The following is an 18,151-nucleotide window of genomic DNA, read 5'->3' on the forward strand; positions in this document are numbered from 1 at the left end:
CAGTGTCTTTCTAGATATTAAAATTATAAGTGTATCATCGTGTATTAATGTCATTTCAGTCCTTGAAATTCATAGAATTGACAATTTAGTAAAATACTGATTTTGAAAAATGAGCTTGGGTCAATTCAGGGGAAGATTATCTGCTAGCAAATTTATTTTCTACTACTATCTGATAATGTATTTTTATTTCACAACAGTCAAAAAGAAGATCTCAGGGACTATCACTGGATGCTATTTATCACTGCCTGAACAGGACCATCTTGTATCAGTTCTCAAGGGCGCACAAAACTGTTCCTCAGCAAGTGGCTCTCCTTGATTCCCTAAGGGTCCTTACTGTGAACAGAAACTTAATTTTGGGACCTGGAAATCACGATCAAGAGTTCATCAGTTGCCTAGCTCACTGCTTGATAAATCTGCATGTGGGAAGGTAAATATCTCAGAAGTTCATTCCAGAACCAGGGTTGTGAAGTATTAAAATCACCTCTTTTCTCTCAGCAATCACACTCACTTTGCAAACAAGTCAGAGAATTACGGATAACTGTTTATAAATTTCCAGCCAGTGAAATGCAAGCAAGCTTAAGTGATTCATTTTGAAACATGCAGTGGTTTTACTTGGCTAGCAGCCAAACACTGACCAGCCACTTGCTCACTCTCCCCCCACCAGGGAATAGGGGAGAGAGTTGGAGGGGTAAGGAGACTCGTAGATTGAAATAAGAACAGTTTAATAATTGAAATAAAATAAAACTTAAAATAGTAATGCCAATAATAATGGTAAAAATAACAATAAAAAAACAAAGATAATAGTAATAATTAAATATACAAATGAGTGATACACAGTACAATTGCTCACCACCTGCCAACCAAGCCCGACCCATTCTCAGATAACAATTGTGGAGCAGCGACAATCCCTAAAACCACAACTGCAATCCCGGAAGAGTGAGAGCTCAAGTGAGAGCCCCCAGAGAGAGTGACCCTCATTAATATGCTGCACATGATGTTATATGATATGGAATATCCCATTGGCATATCCAAATGCCAATTTGGATTACTAATTTTAATATTCCATGGCCCCCTTAGACCTTTGCACCTGCAGACTAGCAAAACATAAAGTCCTTCGACTTCCAGCAGCAGTTGAAAACATTAGTATGTTATCATCATTGACCTCATAACAAATCCCATACTGAAACCAAAACACTGCGCTGTTCTGGCTACTAAGAAGAGAACCAGCTCTGTCCCAGCTGAAAACCAGGACAAAAGAAAATTAGGTTTGAAGAGCCCAGGTACAGAGAACATTCTTACCTCCTTTTACAGAGGTATTTTAAAATACTGACACAAGTGCTTATCTAACCATTTTGTTGTTATGCTTTGAAAATCTGAAATGTTTTCAAGGTAGAAAGAAACACTGGTGCTAAGTAATTAATAGTCAAAGAGGTTTGGCACTAGATTTATTGTCTATTGAATCATTTCATATAAATTCCAAATCTTAGTACTGGGATGTGTAGCATTGAATAAGTCCAGTCAGGCATTAAGTCGGATGCCCATGACAAATGCTGTAGACACCCACTTCTCTGCGTTGCTGCAAATGCCTGCCTGGCATTTTCATTTTTTCTTTCCAAAAAGATGTACAACTTGTGTTTTATCCAAAGACACTTGGGAAGCATAATCAGCAGAAATCCTGATGTTTCCCATTTCTGACCTTGTCTGTTTTGTGTTTCTTCAAATATTACCATCTTCCTGTAGTGTCCATGGTGTGTCATTTTTCATAAACTTTCCGTTCAGCTTGTGACCACAGATTATCAGGGCTGAAGTGGATGGAAGTGAAGATACATTGCAGTAGTAACATGTATTAATCTTTGTGATACTGCCACAAGGAATCAAAGGCTTTAGCTTGGATTTTTTTTTCTTTTTCTGATTGTTGTTAATTCATTGTGTATTTGTAGCAATGTTGATGGGTTTGGATTGGAAGCAGAAGCCAGGATGACAACTTGGCACATTATGATCCCCTCTGATATAGAACCAGATGGAGTCTACAATCAAGACGTCAGCGAAGGTAATCTGCAGTGAAGGCAGCTGCGGAAGAAAGGATTCAGTGATGATTTTTTTTTTCCTTGCATGTATATATTTAATATTTATGCAGGTTTGTACTTAATGTACACAGTTACATGTAAAAATATTAAGGCATATTGTATGTATGGAATTATATATGTGTTTATAGACATGTACTCCTATAAGATTATTTTAAATCTCATTCTGTTAATAGATGGATGTGGGAGAAGAATCACAACTCATCAGAGCTGGTGTTTCACATTCACAGAGGAAAAATTGACAAAATTAACTATTAGATACTTTCTGATAGCATATTAATGGAAAAACAGTCTGGCCAAAGGCATTTCACAAATCGTGCAAGAGGGCAAAAAACTAGAGTATAATCGCAGAAATTACTCGGTTTGCTACTGTAAAAATACCAGTTCTGTAAGCACCATAGAGACCTTGCTGTTTGTGATTGTGTACCTATGCAGGTCGCCAGCTTCTTTTAAAAGCCATAAACAGAGTGTGGACAGAGCTGATCCATAGTAAAAAACAGGTTTTAGAAGAAGTTTTCAAAGTGACACTACCTGTCAATGACCGTGGCCAAGTGGATATAACTGTTGCAAGACCTTTTATTGAGGAAGCAAGTTTAAAGTGCTGGCAAAATCATTTGGGTAAGTGTAACTGGGGATTTCTCTGTCCAGAATGGTAGAATTTCCCTGAAGTCAACCATATGCACTGAATGTTTTAATATGGCCTTAGCTTTTGTGTAGTGCTAAGTAGAATCATAGAACCATAGAATGGTTTGGGTCGGAAGGGACCTTAAAGATCATCTGGTTCCAACCCCCCTGCCATCAGCAGGGACACCTTCCACTAGACCAGGTTGCTCAAAGCCTCATCCAGCCTGGCCTTAAACACTTCCAGGGAGGGGGCATCCACAACTTCTCTGGGCAACCTGTGCCAGTGTCTGACCACCCTCACAGTAAGGAATTTCTTTCTAATATCTAATCTAAACCTACCCTCTTCCAGTTTGAAGCCATTACCCCTTGCTCTATCACTACCTGCCCTTGAAAAAGTCCCTCCTCAGCCTTCCTGTAGGTCCCTTCAGGTACTGGAAGGCAGCTATAAGGTTTCCCTGGAGCCTTCTCTTCTCCAGGCTGAACAGCCCCAACTCTCTCAGCCTGTCCTCATAGGAGAGGAGCTCCAGTTCAGTACTCTGAACTGTCACCATTTACCATCTCATTCAGAAACTGTACCATGTATAGGATATACTTACATTCCACCACACACAGGGCCTTTGTTCAACAGCATTGGTGGTCTCAACAACGTACTGTGTGTGTGAGTCAGCATGTACCAATAGCATTCTGTGGATTACAGTGATGGAGTCATTTAGACTGGCAGAAGAGTCCAACTCTTCTGCCCATGAAGAGTTGGATTGGGGTGACCTGTGACCTGGATGTGCCAGGCAGGGAGGGGAACCCCTCTTGAGCATGACTGGGTGCAGCCTGCAGACTCCTGGTCTGGTGATACGATTGGAAATGTGTGACCGAGCAGTCCTTCTCTGGGGCAGTGACACTGTAACGTCTCCTTCGCTGGGAGATCTGCTCAGCATAGGAAGCAGCTTTGCAGGAAAATGACCTGGGAATCCTGGTGGCCAACAAGTTAAGCACAAGTTAACTCTGCGCTCATGCAATAAAGAAGGCCAACTGTTACTGGACTGAATTAACAAGTGTTTAGATAGCAGACAATAAAATTCCATAGACATGACTCCTTTGATGGTTACATGACTCTAAAGTAACTGAGGTTAAACCGGATGTACAGAAAGCATTTTTGGGAGCTTAGAATACTTGTTTTTGCAGTCTCTGTATTTCTAAATGTGCTTTGTCTGTGGCTGATGTTTGCTCAAGTTTCCAGTATCTCACTGGTAGCCAGTATATTTGCAGTAGTGTTATGAGTAGAGTGAAGGATCTTTGGAGAAATTATTACTATAAGAAAGTAGGAGTGGTTTTAAAAGAAGAAAAAGAAAGCTCAGAGGTAGAGTGAATTAAAGGAAGTGAGGGACGTGAGCATGTACTTTCTAAATCAAAGGCAACTGATATACAGTGTGATCCATTAGCTGAATATCAGGAGAACGTTAAACTCTTAAGAGAGTTGAATTAAGCTGTGACTTTAAAGTAAGCACACCAGTCTTGTGGTCTTGACTATCAGCCGGGATGGCTGTATGTGCACAAAAAGATGCAGCAGGCCCACCTAGCTTCTCCACTCAATACAGTGTACTTTTGCTGCCAGATTGGTTAGTGGGGTCATGTTGTAGCTCCTTTTTTGGTAGAGATGCAGTGCTCAGCTGCATTTTTTTTCACTGGTATCTATTGTTTATAATATAAACTGTTTTGAGGAAAAAAATAGTTCTCCAGACACTGTGTCCCTTGTTTGGAATGTCCACTTGTTCTTTAAGGGATGTAAATCAGCAAAATTAAAGTTGGCGGGATAGAGAGAGGCTAGGTAATTATTTTGTTTATACATAGCTATTTTTCACCTCTTCAGATGAGGACAGAATTCATAGGTCATGCGCCATGGTTTTGATAATCAATAAACAGAGTACCAAATCTTTTATGGTTCATTTCATAAAACAAGCAATTCTTTGATTTCACCAGGGAATATTTCCTCATACAAGTCATGAATGTGAGTACTACTGGACACTCTTAAAACAAATAACAACTAAAAACCCCAAACAGACAGACAGACACACACATAAAATCCCCTAATCCCCATAACACCCACCTTTTTAAAGCAGCAGCAAAGGTTATTCTGTTTAAAAAAAAAAAAAAAACCAACTGGGTGGAGGAGGGAAAAAAGCCACCTAAAAACTGCTTCAAACACTTTCTCTTTGTTTTTCAGCTCATGAAAAGAAATGCATTAGTAGAGGGGAAGCTTTGGTTCCAACCACACAGTCCAAGCTTTCACGAGTTAGCAGTGGGTTCGGCCTCTCTAAACTAACCGGTTCCAGGAGAAACCGTAAGGAGAGTGGTCTCAATAAACACAACCTTTCTACACAGGTAATTTCTGTCAATTAATAACACACAATCTAAAATCTAGCAATGTATGTTCAGGGTTTGTGGTAAATATTCCAATGTAAGGAATCCTGCAGAGTGTGAAGTGATATGTGGTGCTGGGTTTTCCCCTTTTTAAGTATCCAGACTGGGCATCTTGCTTCTGCATGTCCTAATCCAGTCGGTGTATCTGTGTATCTGTGACATTAAGCCAGGAGTTAAACACTGTTGTTGGTGAGACTGCTCAGCTGCTTCTGGTTACATATATGCTTTATTGTTCATAAAGTTATGCTCATAATAATAATAATAATAATAATGCTCTTAAATTTAGTTTTCTATACTACTTGGAAATGGTAGCTGTGCCATAGATGCTTGTCCTTTTTTCCATCCTGCCCCCAAGATTGTGGGTTTAGGAAAATCCTTATATAAATGTGTATGTGTCATGAATAAACAAATGCTGCTTTGCACTGTTTTTATTGTACTACAGAGGAGAGTTAAGCAAAACAATATGTGATGGTAGAACTGGACGTTTGCTTTACAAACCTGCTTGCTTTAAAAAAAAATAAAAAGTTAGATCAGAGTAGCACAGCAGTGGTGCTCTCATCAGGACAGTACCTTGTAGGTGTATTCCTGCCACAGGGAATTCCTGTTGACTTAATCAGGAGTTATTTGTGTCCCATTTAAAAAAAAAATACATTGCCAGTTCTCTTACTGATCTGAAAATTATTTAGTGGCTTTGATAAAATAAAGAACTCTCAGTGCTCTAAATCCTTTTCCTGGTGAGCAGGCATATACATTAAAATAAAAAGGAAGAATCTCACAAACTGAGCTGACAGGAGCTGTTGCTGGCTGTGTCAGTAGAGGGAGCAGTAAGTGAAAACAGATGTATTGAAACACAGAGGAGTGTTGGGTGTCTTGAGGATTTCCAACAAACTTACTTAAAAGGAAATAGGAAATAGTAGTAATATGTGTCAGCGCTGATCTTTGACTGTTTAGGAATGTTTTGTCATGTGTTTGGAATATTTTCCAAATGTTTGCTAGTTTCTTTTAAAGGATATTCCTATACATGAATTTGCTGCCTTTTTTCTTAAAAAAAAAGGAAACACCAAACGAAACAAACCTTAAATATTGTTGTATGCAGTACTTTGAAGTTCATCATCTAAGTATTTTTTTTTTTAAGAAGCTATCCTTTATAAGCAAGTTTAGCAAAGTGATATATTCATACGTTTTCATTTAAACAAAACCAGCTTTTATAAAATGTTGTTCTGTCTTCTTACCTTTGTATTAGGAAATTTGCCAGTGGATGTTTACTCACATTGCAGTCGTTCGGGATCTGGTTGATATGCAGTATAAGGAATATCAGGAGGTATGGTTCAGAGGATTAATTACCTGACACTGATATTTTGGCCTGTTAGGTCATACCAATCACATTTCTCAGTAGGGGGCTTGTAAAATACTAGGTGGTCGTTGGTGAAATGCCTTAATGTTTAGATACAGTTGTTATTTTAAAGGGGTTTTAAAATGCAATCAAATAAACTCATTTTGATCTGATTGTAGATGAAAACTCTAGTAGCAATATTACATGAGTTAAATCTTAACTTTTTTTGTTTTTCCAAGAAGCTTAAGTAATCTTTCCTTAGAAGTGTAAAAAAAAAAAAAAAAAAAAAAAGGGAAAAAAAGAGAGAGATTGAAAATATGCTAGAATATGCACTTTCTAAAACATTGCTCAGAAACTTAAGAGGACATGTGGAGAAGCATTGTATACAAACACTACTTTTATAGTAACACAAGAAAATTTTATGGTACCTTTCCCAAATCATGCAGCAATAGAAAGTAACTGCTATGTGCCTTCCAGAATGAAATCATTGCACCCTGTTCTTCCAAGCATCCCCAGAGACCTTTGGTTCAAATGAGTTACTGAGCTGCAATCAGCTTCTGAGAGAAGCAAGTCACTGAAAGCAATTAGTTAAAAAAAACAATCACCAACTTTGCTTCATTTAACTGCTCTCTCCAGTGTAAATACAAGCAGGGAAGGCCTCCAAAACAATTTTTGTTTTCATTCTTAAAATCCTTTTTCAAAATCCATGGATTAGTATTAGCTTTCTTTCATATTTGCCTTTTAAAAATGCATTCAATTAACAATACAAACCAAAAGCAGAGCTCTTACCTTTTTTTCCTTTTCTCTTGAGGAGATTACAATATGAACTCTACTTTTAGGGTAACCAACACCGGAAATCTCATTATGCATACTAGAAAATACTACTAGACTTAGGAATTATTACACATTTTTCTGTAATGTAGTGAAAATGTCTCTACTTATGTCAGAGATGAGCTTAAAAGCACCACTTCTGATGCTTATAAATATGTCTTTGTATTCAGCGTCAGCAGAATGCATTAAAATATGTGACAGAAGAGTGGTCTCAAATTGAGTATGAGTTACTACGAGAGCGAGGTTTATGGGGTCCCCCCATTGGCTCCCATCTTGACAAGTGGATGTTGGAGATGACTGAGGGTCCCTGCAGAATGAGGAAGAAGATGGTGCGAAATGACATGTTTTATATTCAATATCCCTACATGCCTGAAGCTGAGCAAGAAACAAACTTGCTGGTAAGTATTGAAGACTTTGTGATGAATAATTTTATGTCCTGTTGTGAAATCCACATTTTTTTAGAAATTTTTCTTAAGAAACATGTTCTACTCTGTTGGTATTACCTGGTATTCTGTCTGTATGTCTTAAATGGTTGGTAAGATCCAGTTGTTCCTCATAGTGTATTTAGGGAAGGGACTGAATCACTCAGCTCAAAACTAAGTGAACTCAAAGACTAGCAATTGCAACCTAAGATGCGGTTGCTAAGTGATCATGCCAGTGAACAGCAGAGGCATCTTCTCAAGCCTCTAGAGGCTGAGAAGTACCATAAATATGGGAGGTTTCAGGCTGAGTTCTCAACCTTATGCTAGATAACATCGTAAATGGTGATCTGAAAAAAAAGAAAAGAAAAAATGAAACCGCCTACGGACCTTGGTTTGGGTGTGTTTGTGAAATGTACTTTCATCCATCTGTGGATATGAGCGTGGGCTGTGTGACAGAAATGCCTTTGAAAGCTTGGCAGTTAGTTCCTGTTAATTTTGGATCACCGTTTTTAAGAAATGGAGCAGTCTTTATTGTGGCTTTTTAGGCATGCGTGTACTCATGCAGGATTTTTTCCCTCAAATTAAGCATGAGTGTCAAAGTACTTGGAAAAAGCAAACAAAAAATAGCATTCAACCATTTTTAAACCATTAGGTATACTTGTCTGCTTGCATTCTGACACACAATAGCTGTAGTGACAGTCTAATTCACACGAAGCGGAGAACATGCCATCATATGTTCTTCTCAAAAGTGTTCTTTCTCTGATGCTTATATAATTGATGCCCTGTTTTCAGTCTGAGGTCTCAAGTAGGCTTCCTGAGACATCTGATGATACCATTCCTCAAAAGGTAAAGAAACAAGTACACTGACTGAAAGAATGTAAAATAAATACAACTTTTTTTCCTCCTGCATGTTAGGCAATCTTAACAATGCTTCTACGTTTGGCTTTCAACTTGCTCTTTCAGTAAATATTTCCAGGCCTAAAGGTTTTTTCAGTAATCATGTTAGAAGATGTTACTGTGCTCTCCTCAAACTGCACCTAATAAAACTTTCTGTAGATCTGACCTTCTTTGCTGTACACTAACAGGCTCTGTTGGGCTGTGCTATCACTGTTCTCACTGTGTGAAGTGTTGTGGCTTTGGAATCTGAACTAATGGTCAGTGGAAAATGTTTAGTAATGGGCAACATGATCACTTGGAAGCACTTACTGGGAAAGTAAGTGTTTCTTTTTGAGAGAGCATCTGCTGGGCAGTTTTTCTCCTTTTTGGCCATAATGGGCTGTAACAGGCCTACTTTTGTTAGAGCCCAGATTAATTTTGTTTTAGCTGACTCTTCTCCTCGTTTTTACTATTAATGAAATATACACGTTTGTTAAAAAAAAATATGAATCCTGCCTTGAAAATAACAGACTTGGAAGCAGCTGCTCTGCGAGCATTTCAGTGTTATGCTGCTCCTCTGTCAATTACATTTGCAGTCTTGCCCATCACTAAGTACAATGTGTGCGTTCACTCACTTTGAATTACATTCAACAATAAACTAATACATATAAATGTAAGTAATTCTATTATACAAAATGTCTTAATATAAATTGTTACTGTTTTCCTTTCTCCATCTTAGCAGTGCTAGTTAGGATTTCTGTTCTTAGGCTATACGTAAGCTGTTTCCACAGAGGTTTAAGCATTATTTAAGTGTCATTTCTGTGCTGATAAGGAGTGAAGAATTAGTTGAACATAAATGATCAAATTAGATCGCAGTGCCTTAATTTTTTTTTATTTTGGGGGCAGCCAAATTGACCTTAAATAATCTCTTAGTCATCCTGAGCATCCACTTGTAATAGAGCTAGTTTGATTTTATGGGTCACTTGGTTTCCCACTATACCATCATACAGATGAACAAAAAAAAAACCCCCAAAAATAAAGTCATATATGTATTTCCAGTTATTACTGCAAGTGACTTGAGATAATTTTTTGACAAAAATCTTGACTGAAATGACAGTGATATTCTACATTATTCATATAATGTAAAACATTTAACTGGATTTATAATAATAATATTTAGTAATTATCACAACCTAATTAATGGGAAATATGAAATGAAATTAATGAGAAATAATGCTACAAAACAAAAAAAAATTGTGATGGAGACCTGAATATGTTCACAAATGTTTCTAGAGTTTGAGAGTGGGATTAAACAGTAGTTAGAGAAGAAAATTTTCAGCTGCAGTATAAAATCAATGGGTTTTCCTCCATCCATGTGCATCAGTGTTTTTTTAATTTTGGAAAGGCTCCTGGCTCTTTTAATACCTCTTTTAATCTTCACCTGCATCTCCTGTGATAATTCTGACATATTTATTGTCCTCATTCAGTTCTCACTTCTATTTCAAATGTTACCTCCATAATCAAGTGAGGAACTTAAGAATTAGCTTGTGGCGGGGAATGGGGCAGACAAAGGAGAAAACAAACAAACAAAAAAACCACCCTAACCCAGCCAAAAAAACCTTCAACCAAACAAACAAAAGCCCCACACCACCACCGCAATGAAATGTATTATAATCCATTGTTGTCACCCAGAGGTATGAACAGTGCTTGAAAAATTACTTTAGTTAAATGATGCTCTTGTGCCAGTCTGCTGCCCACAAACCATCAGAATCCTTACTAAAAAAGAAATGACTGAGTTTTTTAAGAATTTCTGAGCCTTGAAGCTGGTCCCTGACTGCTTTTAGCTCTTATCAACCTCCACATATCTGTATGTTTCCTTGAGGCAATTTTTTATTCAAGCTGTTGCCTAGGAAAGAAGTCAGCTGGATAACGAATAAGCTGCATATTTTGTAGGGAGTTGGGAAAGATGACAAAACGCCCATCTGATCTATCAAGTCTTAAGCACCGGTATCCCAGCCTTTTGTGGCAGTTCATAACGCAGTGGCCACACTTCGTATTTCCTATCTTGTAGGTCTGTCTGCAGGCATTTCTGCAACCCCATTCTTACTTGAGTGGCTGAATAGCTCCCTTGCAAATTAGCTGACAGATTAGATCTACTGTAGAGTCTCTGTTTCTGTATGTGTTGGTGTATGAGCACACTAAAACACTTGATGGGCATGCACTGGGCTGCACACAGTATTCCTGAAATGCGTTTTCTGAAGTGGGTGAGGAGTTGACTGACCAAGCAATTTCTTCAATTATTTCTAAGAAACCTGCTCGTTACCGAAGAGCTATAAGTTACGACAGTAAGGAGTACTACATGCGCCTGGCTTCTGGAAACCCTGCGGTCTTTCAGGATGCTATAGAAGAGAATACAGTGGGTGAAACAACTCAGCAGGAGCCAGAACATGGGGAGGACACTATTGCAAGAGTCAAAGGTTAGATCATTTGTTCTGTCCTGAACTGTTTTCTTTGAATTTATCTGCCTTTATGTTTTCTTATGCATTTGAATTAAGTATAAGGATCCTGTAGGATGCATTTTTTTTCGTCTTAGCATTGGATCAGTAATTTCAAAGTTCAATAGGTTTTGCAAAGTGAATTTTTATGTGTCAAGTTTTTATTTATCTATCTCTGATGTTTTTTTCCAGGCCTGGTGAAGCCTCCCTTGAAACGATCTCGCTCTGCTCCTGATGGAGGAGATGATGAGAACCAGGACCAATCGCAGGATCAGATTGTTGAGGGGAGTTCGATTGATGAAGAGGAGAAGACTGACAATACAACTCTACTTCGACTTCTTGAAGAAGGAGAGAAGGTGCTGTGTACTTCAAACACACTAAGCACTCACCGTGTTGGAATTTCTGCATTTCATGTGTCAAGCCTGAATAAATGTCCTAAATACCTTCCCTGATCTACAGTTGAATTTGCTCAATATTTCATCAGCTTCTTCCTTGAAACCAAATGTGTTCTTTGGTTCAAAGAGGTCCTGAGCTGAAAATACTGTACTGGAAACACTCTTTTTCTTTCCTTTTACCTGCTACGGAAAAAAAAAGAACCTGTTCTGAAATGAAAGCTGTCCAATACTTGGTTTATTATCCTGTCAGCTTATTGAGTCCAGACAGAAAATATATGTTGAAAATATAAATACTGAATTCGGCAGGCTGTCTATAATTGATTCTTCCCTTCATTAGAATGAAAACCCTTGGTAACCAGTATTTTATCCACAAGGACAGTGTTGACTGGCCAAGCTGCACATTTGGTATTTCAGACTTTGTCTGTCTGAAGTATACCAGTAAATACACTTGTGATTATAGTCAAGTGGGCCACAGGTTCTAAAATATGCTCAAGAAGCACAGTGCAAGTGGATAAATTGGTAAATATATAAATCTGTATTATACTGAGGAGACTTTATTTAACTCCATTCCCAATTCCTAATCGTAGGTGATAGGTGTATCTCTGATTAAGGGGGAAAATAGCAGAATTTTTTCTGTATCTACAATTGATAAAACAGTGTCTAGGGCTTTTTATGACAAAGCAATGGTCTGAGCCTGAGCTCATTAACCTGCTTTTGCTCAGGGTGTGCTTTTCATTACAGATTCAGCATATGTACCGCTGTGCTCGGGTTCAGGGCCTTGACACCAGCGAAGGACTGCTTCTCTTTGGGAAAGAGCACTTCTATGTCATTGATGGATTTACCATGACAGCCACCAGAGAAATACGGGATATTGAGACACTGCCTCCAAAGTGAGTAGATTAGTAGAGAATTTCCTCGATTGTTAATAGCTGAACAAGATGTAGTACAGTATATTTTGAAAATCAGCTGTTTCTATAACTGGGCTCTCATATGGATTAAGAGAATAATTCTTTTAATTTCTCCTCTTTTTAATCACTTCTCTCTTGTATGTCATTTACAGGATGCATGAGCCAATCATACCTAGGGGAGCACGACAAGGTCCAAGTCAGCTCAAAAGAACATGCAGCATTTTTGCATATGAAGATATCAAAGAAGTACATAAAAGGAGATACCTTTTGCAGGTAACTTGGACACTGTATTTGCATTGAGGAGCCAGCTTGGAATTTTTGGACAGTGTTGTCATTTTTTAAAAGTAAAATAAATACATAACTGATCAGTATTTGGAAAGTGAAGTTGTTCACTGTGTTGAAATTGAAGTGCTTAAGTCGGGCATCCTTGTTTGAACATTTTTGAAACGATGTTTACCATGGTTTAGTTTATTGGGTGTATTATGAATTTTAGCATAGTGAAAATAAAACATCTGGCCGCACTAAGCAGAGTCTGCTTCACCGTAATTTTGTGTCAGATACAATACAGTATGACTAAATTGGTCTGTGCCTGACCCTCCGAGGTGATGAGTGAATGTGTTAGCATTGACATGGGTTTGTTCTCTTTGTTTTCAGCCAATTGCAATTGAAGTTTTCTCAGGAGATGGACGGAACTATCTTCTAGCTTTCCAAAAAGGGATTAGAAACAAAGTTTATCAGAGGTATTGTAAAATAAGTAAGAACATTTAATCTGAATATTTGCAAATATCTGTGTTGAGCCATATTTGAGCCTACAGCAACCTAACAACCAGGAGCAGATTGCAAGAGCGATGGGTGTTAGGCAGTGGGTAACGTGATCATAACTTAGTGCTGCATGAAGGGTCCTCTAGGAAGTGCTAATGCCTGCATGCAAAACTTGTGGTATGTGTTCAGTGAGAAAAGAGTCATTCCAATTTTGTTGAAGATGTTACATAGCTGCTCAAAATGAAGCCTGTGGCTGTACTAAATGCACTCTGTTTCTGAGGAGAAGACATACCGAGGACAGAAACACTAATCTTAATCTCCTTTTAACTGCTGATGCAGGTTTTTGGCTGTGGTGCCATCTCTAACTGACAGTTCGGAGTCAGTGTCTGGGCAAAGACCAAACACCAGCGTAGAGCAAGGGTAGGTGATTCTGTTCCTCATGAGCTCTGTAGCTTATCAGTTTCAAATAAATGATGTTTGTGTTAAGGTCAGGATTCACTAGAGAGTACTGCTACCTCAATTTAAAATTTGACATTACCAAAATAAATAACTAGTGATGTTGTGCTCCAGTTGTTTTAAATGTACTGATGTCATTGGCAGCATTGGTATATCTTCTTACTAATTAATATATGCTGTCAGGATTAATATTGTCAGTATACAGATACGTTCCGAAAGGAATTGGAATGTCAAAGCCATTAGATTTGTCCAAGTTGTTAAGATATTTTCCTTGTCAGCAGACTGTTGGGTACATTTGTACTTGCACTGAATTGCATAATCAATGTGCATAATTTTAACAGTCTGTGTTTAGAAATAAAAAAGGCACTGCTAAAGCAAAAAGGAACAAAGCCCCATTTTTCTAAGTGTTACAGTTTACAAGTTGTAATCTTAAAACTTTGGATTGTCTTGTGAAGATGTAACCCAGATCTTATGCTAAGTCAGAAAATGCACTTCCTTCTTCCCATCAGGTCTGGCTTGCTTAGCACTTTAGTGGGAGAAAAATCTGTTACTCAAAGATGGGAAGTAAGTATGAAAATTTTGGGGGGTTTTTGTATTAAATGCCACATTTTGTAGTAATATGTAGTTAATCAGTGCACATAAGTTGCATCCTCTTACTCAAACGGGTGGAATGTACTATTACAGAAAGAGTATCTCAGCATTTTAGTTTGTAGCATTTAATGATATCGTAATCAAATAGGAAGTGGTTCTACCATTGAAAATGCAAGGGGAGGGACTGTAGTAAAAGTAGAGTGAGCATTGTAATATTGAAGTAAGTTTTGTATGTTTGGGGAGAGCTGAACAACTTGGCAGTCTGGCAGCATAGACATTTGATTGTTATAAAGTGAATGCTTTACAGTGCTGTTATCTGTCTTCCTTAAGAGAGGAGAAATCAGTAACTTCCAGTACCTGATGCACTTAAACACTCTGGCGGGCAGATCCTATAATGATCTCATGCAGTACCCTGTCTTTCCCTGGATCCTTGCAGACTATGATTCAGAGGTAAATAAAATATCTTGTCAGTAATCTTTTTATGTGTTGCAGGTTCTGCAAATCTTACAGCTGGCTCATGCTGCCTCAGTAAAACTGAGGCTTATTTTTATCACCAGTTGTTTGATTTCATCTATTTTGTAATGTTCCTCCCCTTATCAGTGGGTATGATATTAGAGATTGTTGGCTGTCCATGTGGGCAGGTCCTTGCCTGTGCTGATTTTACCGATTTTATTGGACTGTGCACAACTGAGGGCTGGAATACACAGCTTATTCTAAGGCAATTGCCTCTCTATGTTGCAGCGGTTCCTGTAACTCTTTGTGTTAGCTTTCTACGGAATATCCTGAAGGATGCTATGCCCACAGGGAAAGCATGCTTGTCCAGAAGACTATGGTAGGGGCTACTGTGAAATCTGGCCCCACACTGAAGAATTTGCTTTTGAAAATCATGAAACATCCCATTAATGCTTTTATGGGCAGCCATTGCTACCAGCTAGACCATAACACAAAATATTGTTAGGGTACATGTCAAGTATTCAAGAACAGAATTAGTAGGAACTGGGGAACAGGATGAGGGTAGCAGGGCAAAAATTATCCAGGGCCCAGATGTGACTTAAAGGAGCCAGTGTTTTTTATTTTAAATCAGACTGAAGGATTGTTCTAAGCATATCCAATGTTGCACCTGCTGTGTGTCCAGAAACAAAGATTACAACCTTAGGAGGTATGTGGTGTTAAATATGGCAATCAGCAGTGTTGAAAGGGTTCGTTTGAGGTTTGTGGTTTTGGGTTGTTTTTTTGTTTTGGGGGTTTTTTTAAATAAAATTGGTGTCTGTTTCGTTTTTAAAGGAACTGGATCTTACAAATCCTAAGACATTCAGAAACCTGGCCAAGCCCATGGGTGCTCAAACAGAAGACAGGTTAGCCCAGTACAAGAAGCGATACAAAGACTGGGAAGATCCCAATGGTAAGTAGTGATACATGGAGCAGGAAGAGCAGAGGGACATCTGCCTGTCACATAATGGGAGGGAGTAATTAATTTTTGTGCTAAGGGTCAAGATGTGGATATGCAGAACTCTACGTGTGTTTTAGTAGCTCTCCAACAAATCCTAAATTAGAGCAAAGGGGTGTTGGTTTCCTTGTTGCATTGTTTGTTTTCAATCCAAATCGCAGCTTTTGGTTGTATGTAAAAATAAAGACAAAACCAGTTGCAGATTCAGAACAGTTTAATATTGTCTAAAGGCTAGAATGGGCAGGCACATGAAGCATACAACCAACTGTCTCTACTAATGCAGTTTGAGCGCTGCTGCAAGAAAATAAGTTGTACAAAGGAAGGGGAATACTTCTTCATTAGCAGTACTCTAGCTTTTTAATTTCTTACTTTAATGCTTTTTCTTTTTTTTTTACTAAGGAAACAGCATTTTCTTAGCTGAAAAAAACCCTCTGAATGAGATGCAATTAAGTTACATATTCTTGATTTTTGAGCTTCCTTATATATTGAAAATAAAACTTGTGTGTTTGGCAAGGCAGCTATTATAATACATTTCTTCTTGTGTGCTTTTATTGAAGACACAAGCCGGTTTAACTACTGCAGTGTTGTTCTGTATCAAACAACACCAGGTGGCGGACACGTTCATTTCTAGAAATGAGTCAATATGTTATAAGTGTATTTATGCAGACTTTTTGCCAGGAATTTAGGAAACTAAAAGCTGTACAAAATCTGTAGCCAACAATTCTGAGACATATTTCTACCCAAGCTTTTCCACAGTAAGCAACAAGACTAAAAGTAAAAAAAATAAAATGTTTCTTCAGCAGAAATCACTATAGCTGCATGGCAACATTTCAATTAGTTAAAACAAAAAATTACTGGCCATTCAGTATTGCTCTGCAGAAGCCCATTGAATTAGGGCTACTGGACTGCAGCCAAAACTCAAGTGGTAGCTGTGACAAAACATAAAGCTTTCAGATTCTCAAGAATGAAAATTACAGTGTCATAGAGTCATTAAAATACAGCACTATTTTTTTTTTTCAGTTAGTACTGATCCTGTCACCCAACTGTTCTGTTTGTTCTATGTTTACGATTTTTTAATCTTCTTCAGGGGAAACTCCAGCTTATCACTATGGGACCCACTATTCATCGGCCATGATAGTGGCTTCCTATCTTGTTCGGATGGAGCCTTTTACTCAGATTTTCTTACGGTTACAGGTAAAAATTACATCACCTTATTTTGTGTTTCTTTCCTGCTGTACATTTGAGACCTAAGTGAAAAATACAATCAATTGGCTTTGTTTGCATCAAATATGGTAGAATGATATTTTTAGCCTAGTTGTTATTACCTGGCAGGTTTTTGATGTTTCTTTGTAAAATATATAATGTAATCCACATCTTTTTCTTGTAGTTTGAACATTTTTCTAAATGTATGCAGAAAAAAATATTAGCAGACAAAAACCAAAGCAAGTTTTATTGTGAAAAGTACTTTGCTCATTGTGCTTTATTTGACTGTTGTTGAAAGAATTATATGCCAGTTCAGTTCTGTGCTGGAGGTGATGAAAGTTTGTTTTTTTAAACCAATGTGTCTATCCAAAGAGTCATCAAATGTTTGCAAAGCTTGGAATTGTTTACCAGTTTGATAGCTAATGGGGTTTGTATCATTACATGTCAAATATTTTCCTAGACAGAGGCCATCAGGCAAAAAGAGTTGTTTTTCTCTGGAAGAAATTAAACTTTGAAAGAGGACTAGATGACTTCCTTCTTAAAATTCTGTATATCTGTATCTGTGTTTTATGTTTATTGTATACCAAAAAGTAATACAGCTGGTGAGACACTGGAACAGGTTGCCCAGAGAAGCTGAGGATGTCCCCTCCCTGGAAGTGTTCAAGGCCAGGTTTGATGAGGCTTTGAGCAACCTGGTCTAGTGGAAGGTGTCCCTGCTCATGGCAGGGGGGTTGGAACTAGATGATCTTTACAGTCCCTTCCAACCCAAACCATTCTGTGATTCTATGAAATCCATTGTGTTAGAGGAAGAAACATGCTACCTTCTATAGTATCTTTGTTAGGCTGAGGGTGTTCTGATTTGCCTTCTTGACGAAATCTACTGTGCTGAGAGATACTCTGATGCTGTCATGCTTCTCACAGGGTGGGCACTTTGACCTGGCTGACCGAATGTTTCACAGCGTACGCGAGGCTTGGTATTCAGCATCAAAGCACAACATGGCAGACGTGAAGGAGCTCATCCCAGAGTTCTTCTACCTCCCTGAGTTCCTGCTCAATTCCAACAATTTTGACCTAGGTAGGCAGAAAGAGCTTGGGTGCAAGTGCAGGGCCGGACAATCCAATGTGAGAAAAGTGTCTTGTAATATGGCCAGAAAAAGATCTGTTTAACTGCCTGAGAAAATTATAGATGACTTGCACGTTTGGACATGAAAGCATAAGCAGGTCAACTTCTGGTATTTTCTGACACTACATGTTTATTCAGTTTTATATTTGAAAGTTTGAATGTTTCTGAACTCATTGTTCAATCTGA

General features: G+C 38.2%; 1 protein-coding gene across 1 annotated transcript in view; it reads left to right on the plus strand.

Moving 5' to 3' along the window:
• Nucleotides 1–197: 197 nt before the first annotated feature.
• LOC104522234 (WD repeat and FYVE domain-containing protein 3-like) overlaps nt 198–18,151 on the plus strand; it is a gene marked incomplete at its 5' end in the record, with an annotated part of 35,131 nt that continues 17,177 nt past the window's right edge. The window contains 18 exons of the mRNA XM_010164471.2: nt 198–427; nt 1,941–2,050; nt 2,520–2,702; nt 4,927–5,084; nt 6,367–6,444; nt 7,458–7,685; nt 8,502–8,555; nt 10,894–11,062; nt 11,273–11,436; nt 12,217–12,365; nt 12,536–12,656; nt 13,038–13,123; nt 13,485–13,565; nt 14,111–14,165; nt 14,523–14,642; nt 15,477–15,594; nt 16,727–16,833; nt 17,764–17,917. Coding sequence (XP_010162773.1) covers nt 198–427; nt 1,941–2,050; nt 2,520–2,702; nt 4,927–5,084; nt 6,367–6,444; nt 7,458–7,685; nt 8,502–8,555; nt 10,894–11,062; nt 11,273–11,436; nt 12,217–12,365; nt 12,536–12,656; nt 13,038–13,123; nt 13,485–13,565; nt 14,111–14,165; nt 14,523–14,642; nt 15,477–15,594; nt 16,727–16,833; nt 17,764–17,917 — 2,365 coding nt within the window. The remainder of the gene's footprint in view (nt 428–1,940; nt 2,051–2,519; nt 2,703–4,926; nt 5,085–6,366; nt 6,445–7,457; nt 7,686–8,501; nt 8,556–10,893; nt 11,063–11,272; nt 11,437–12,216; nt 12,366–12,535; nt 12,657–13,037; nt 13,124–13,484; nt 13,566–14,110; nt 14,166–14,522; nt 14,643–15,476; nt 15,595–16,726; nt 16,834–17,763; nt 17,918–18,151) is intronic.

The sequence above is a fragment of the Antrostomus carolinensis genome, unplaced genomic scaffold, assembly GCF_000700745.2.
Source record: "Antrostomus carolinensis isolate BGI_N321 unplaced genomic scaffold, ASM70074v2 scaffold15340, whole genome shotgun sequence".
NCBI classification, from domain to species: Eukaryota; Metazoa; Chordata; class Aves; order Caprimulgiformes; family Caprimulgidae; genus Antrostomus; species Antrostomus carolinensis.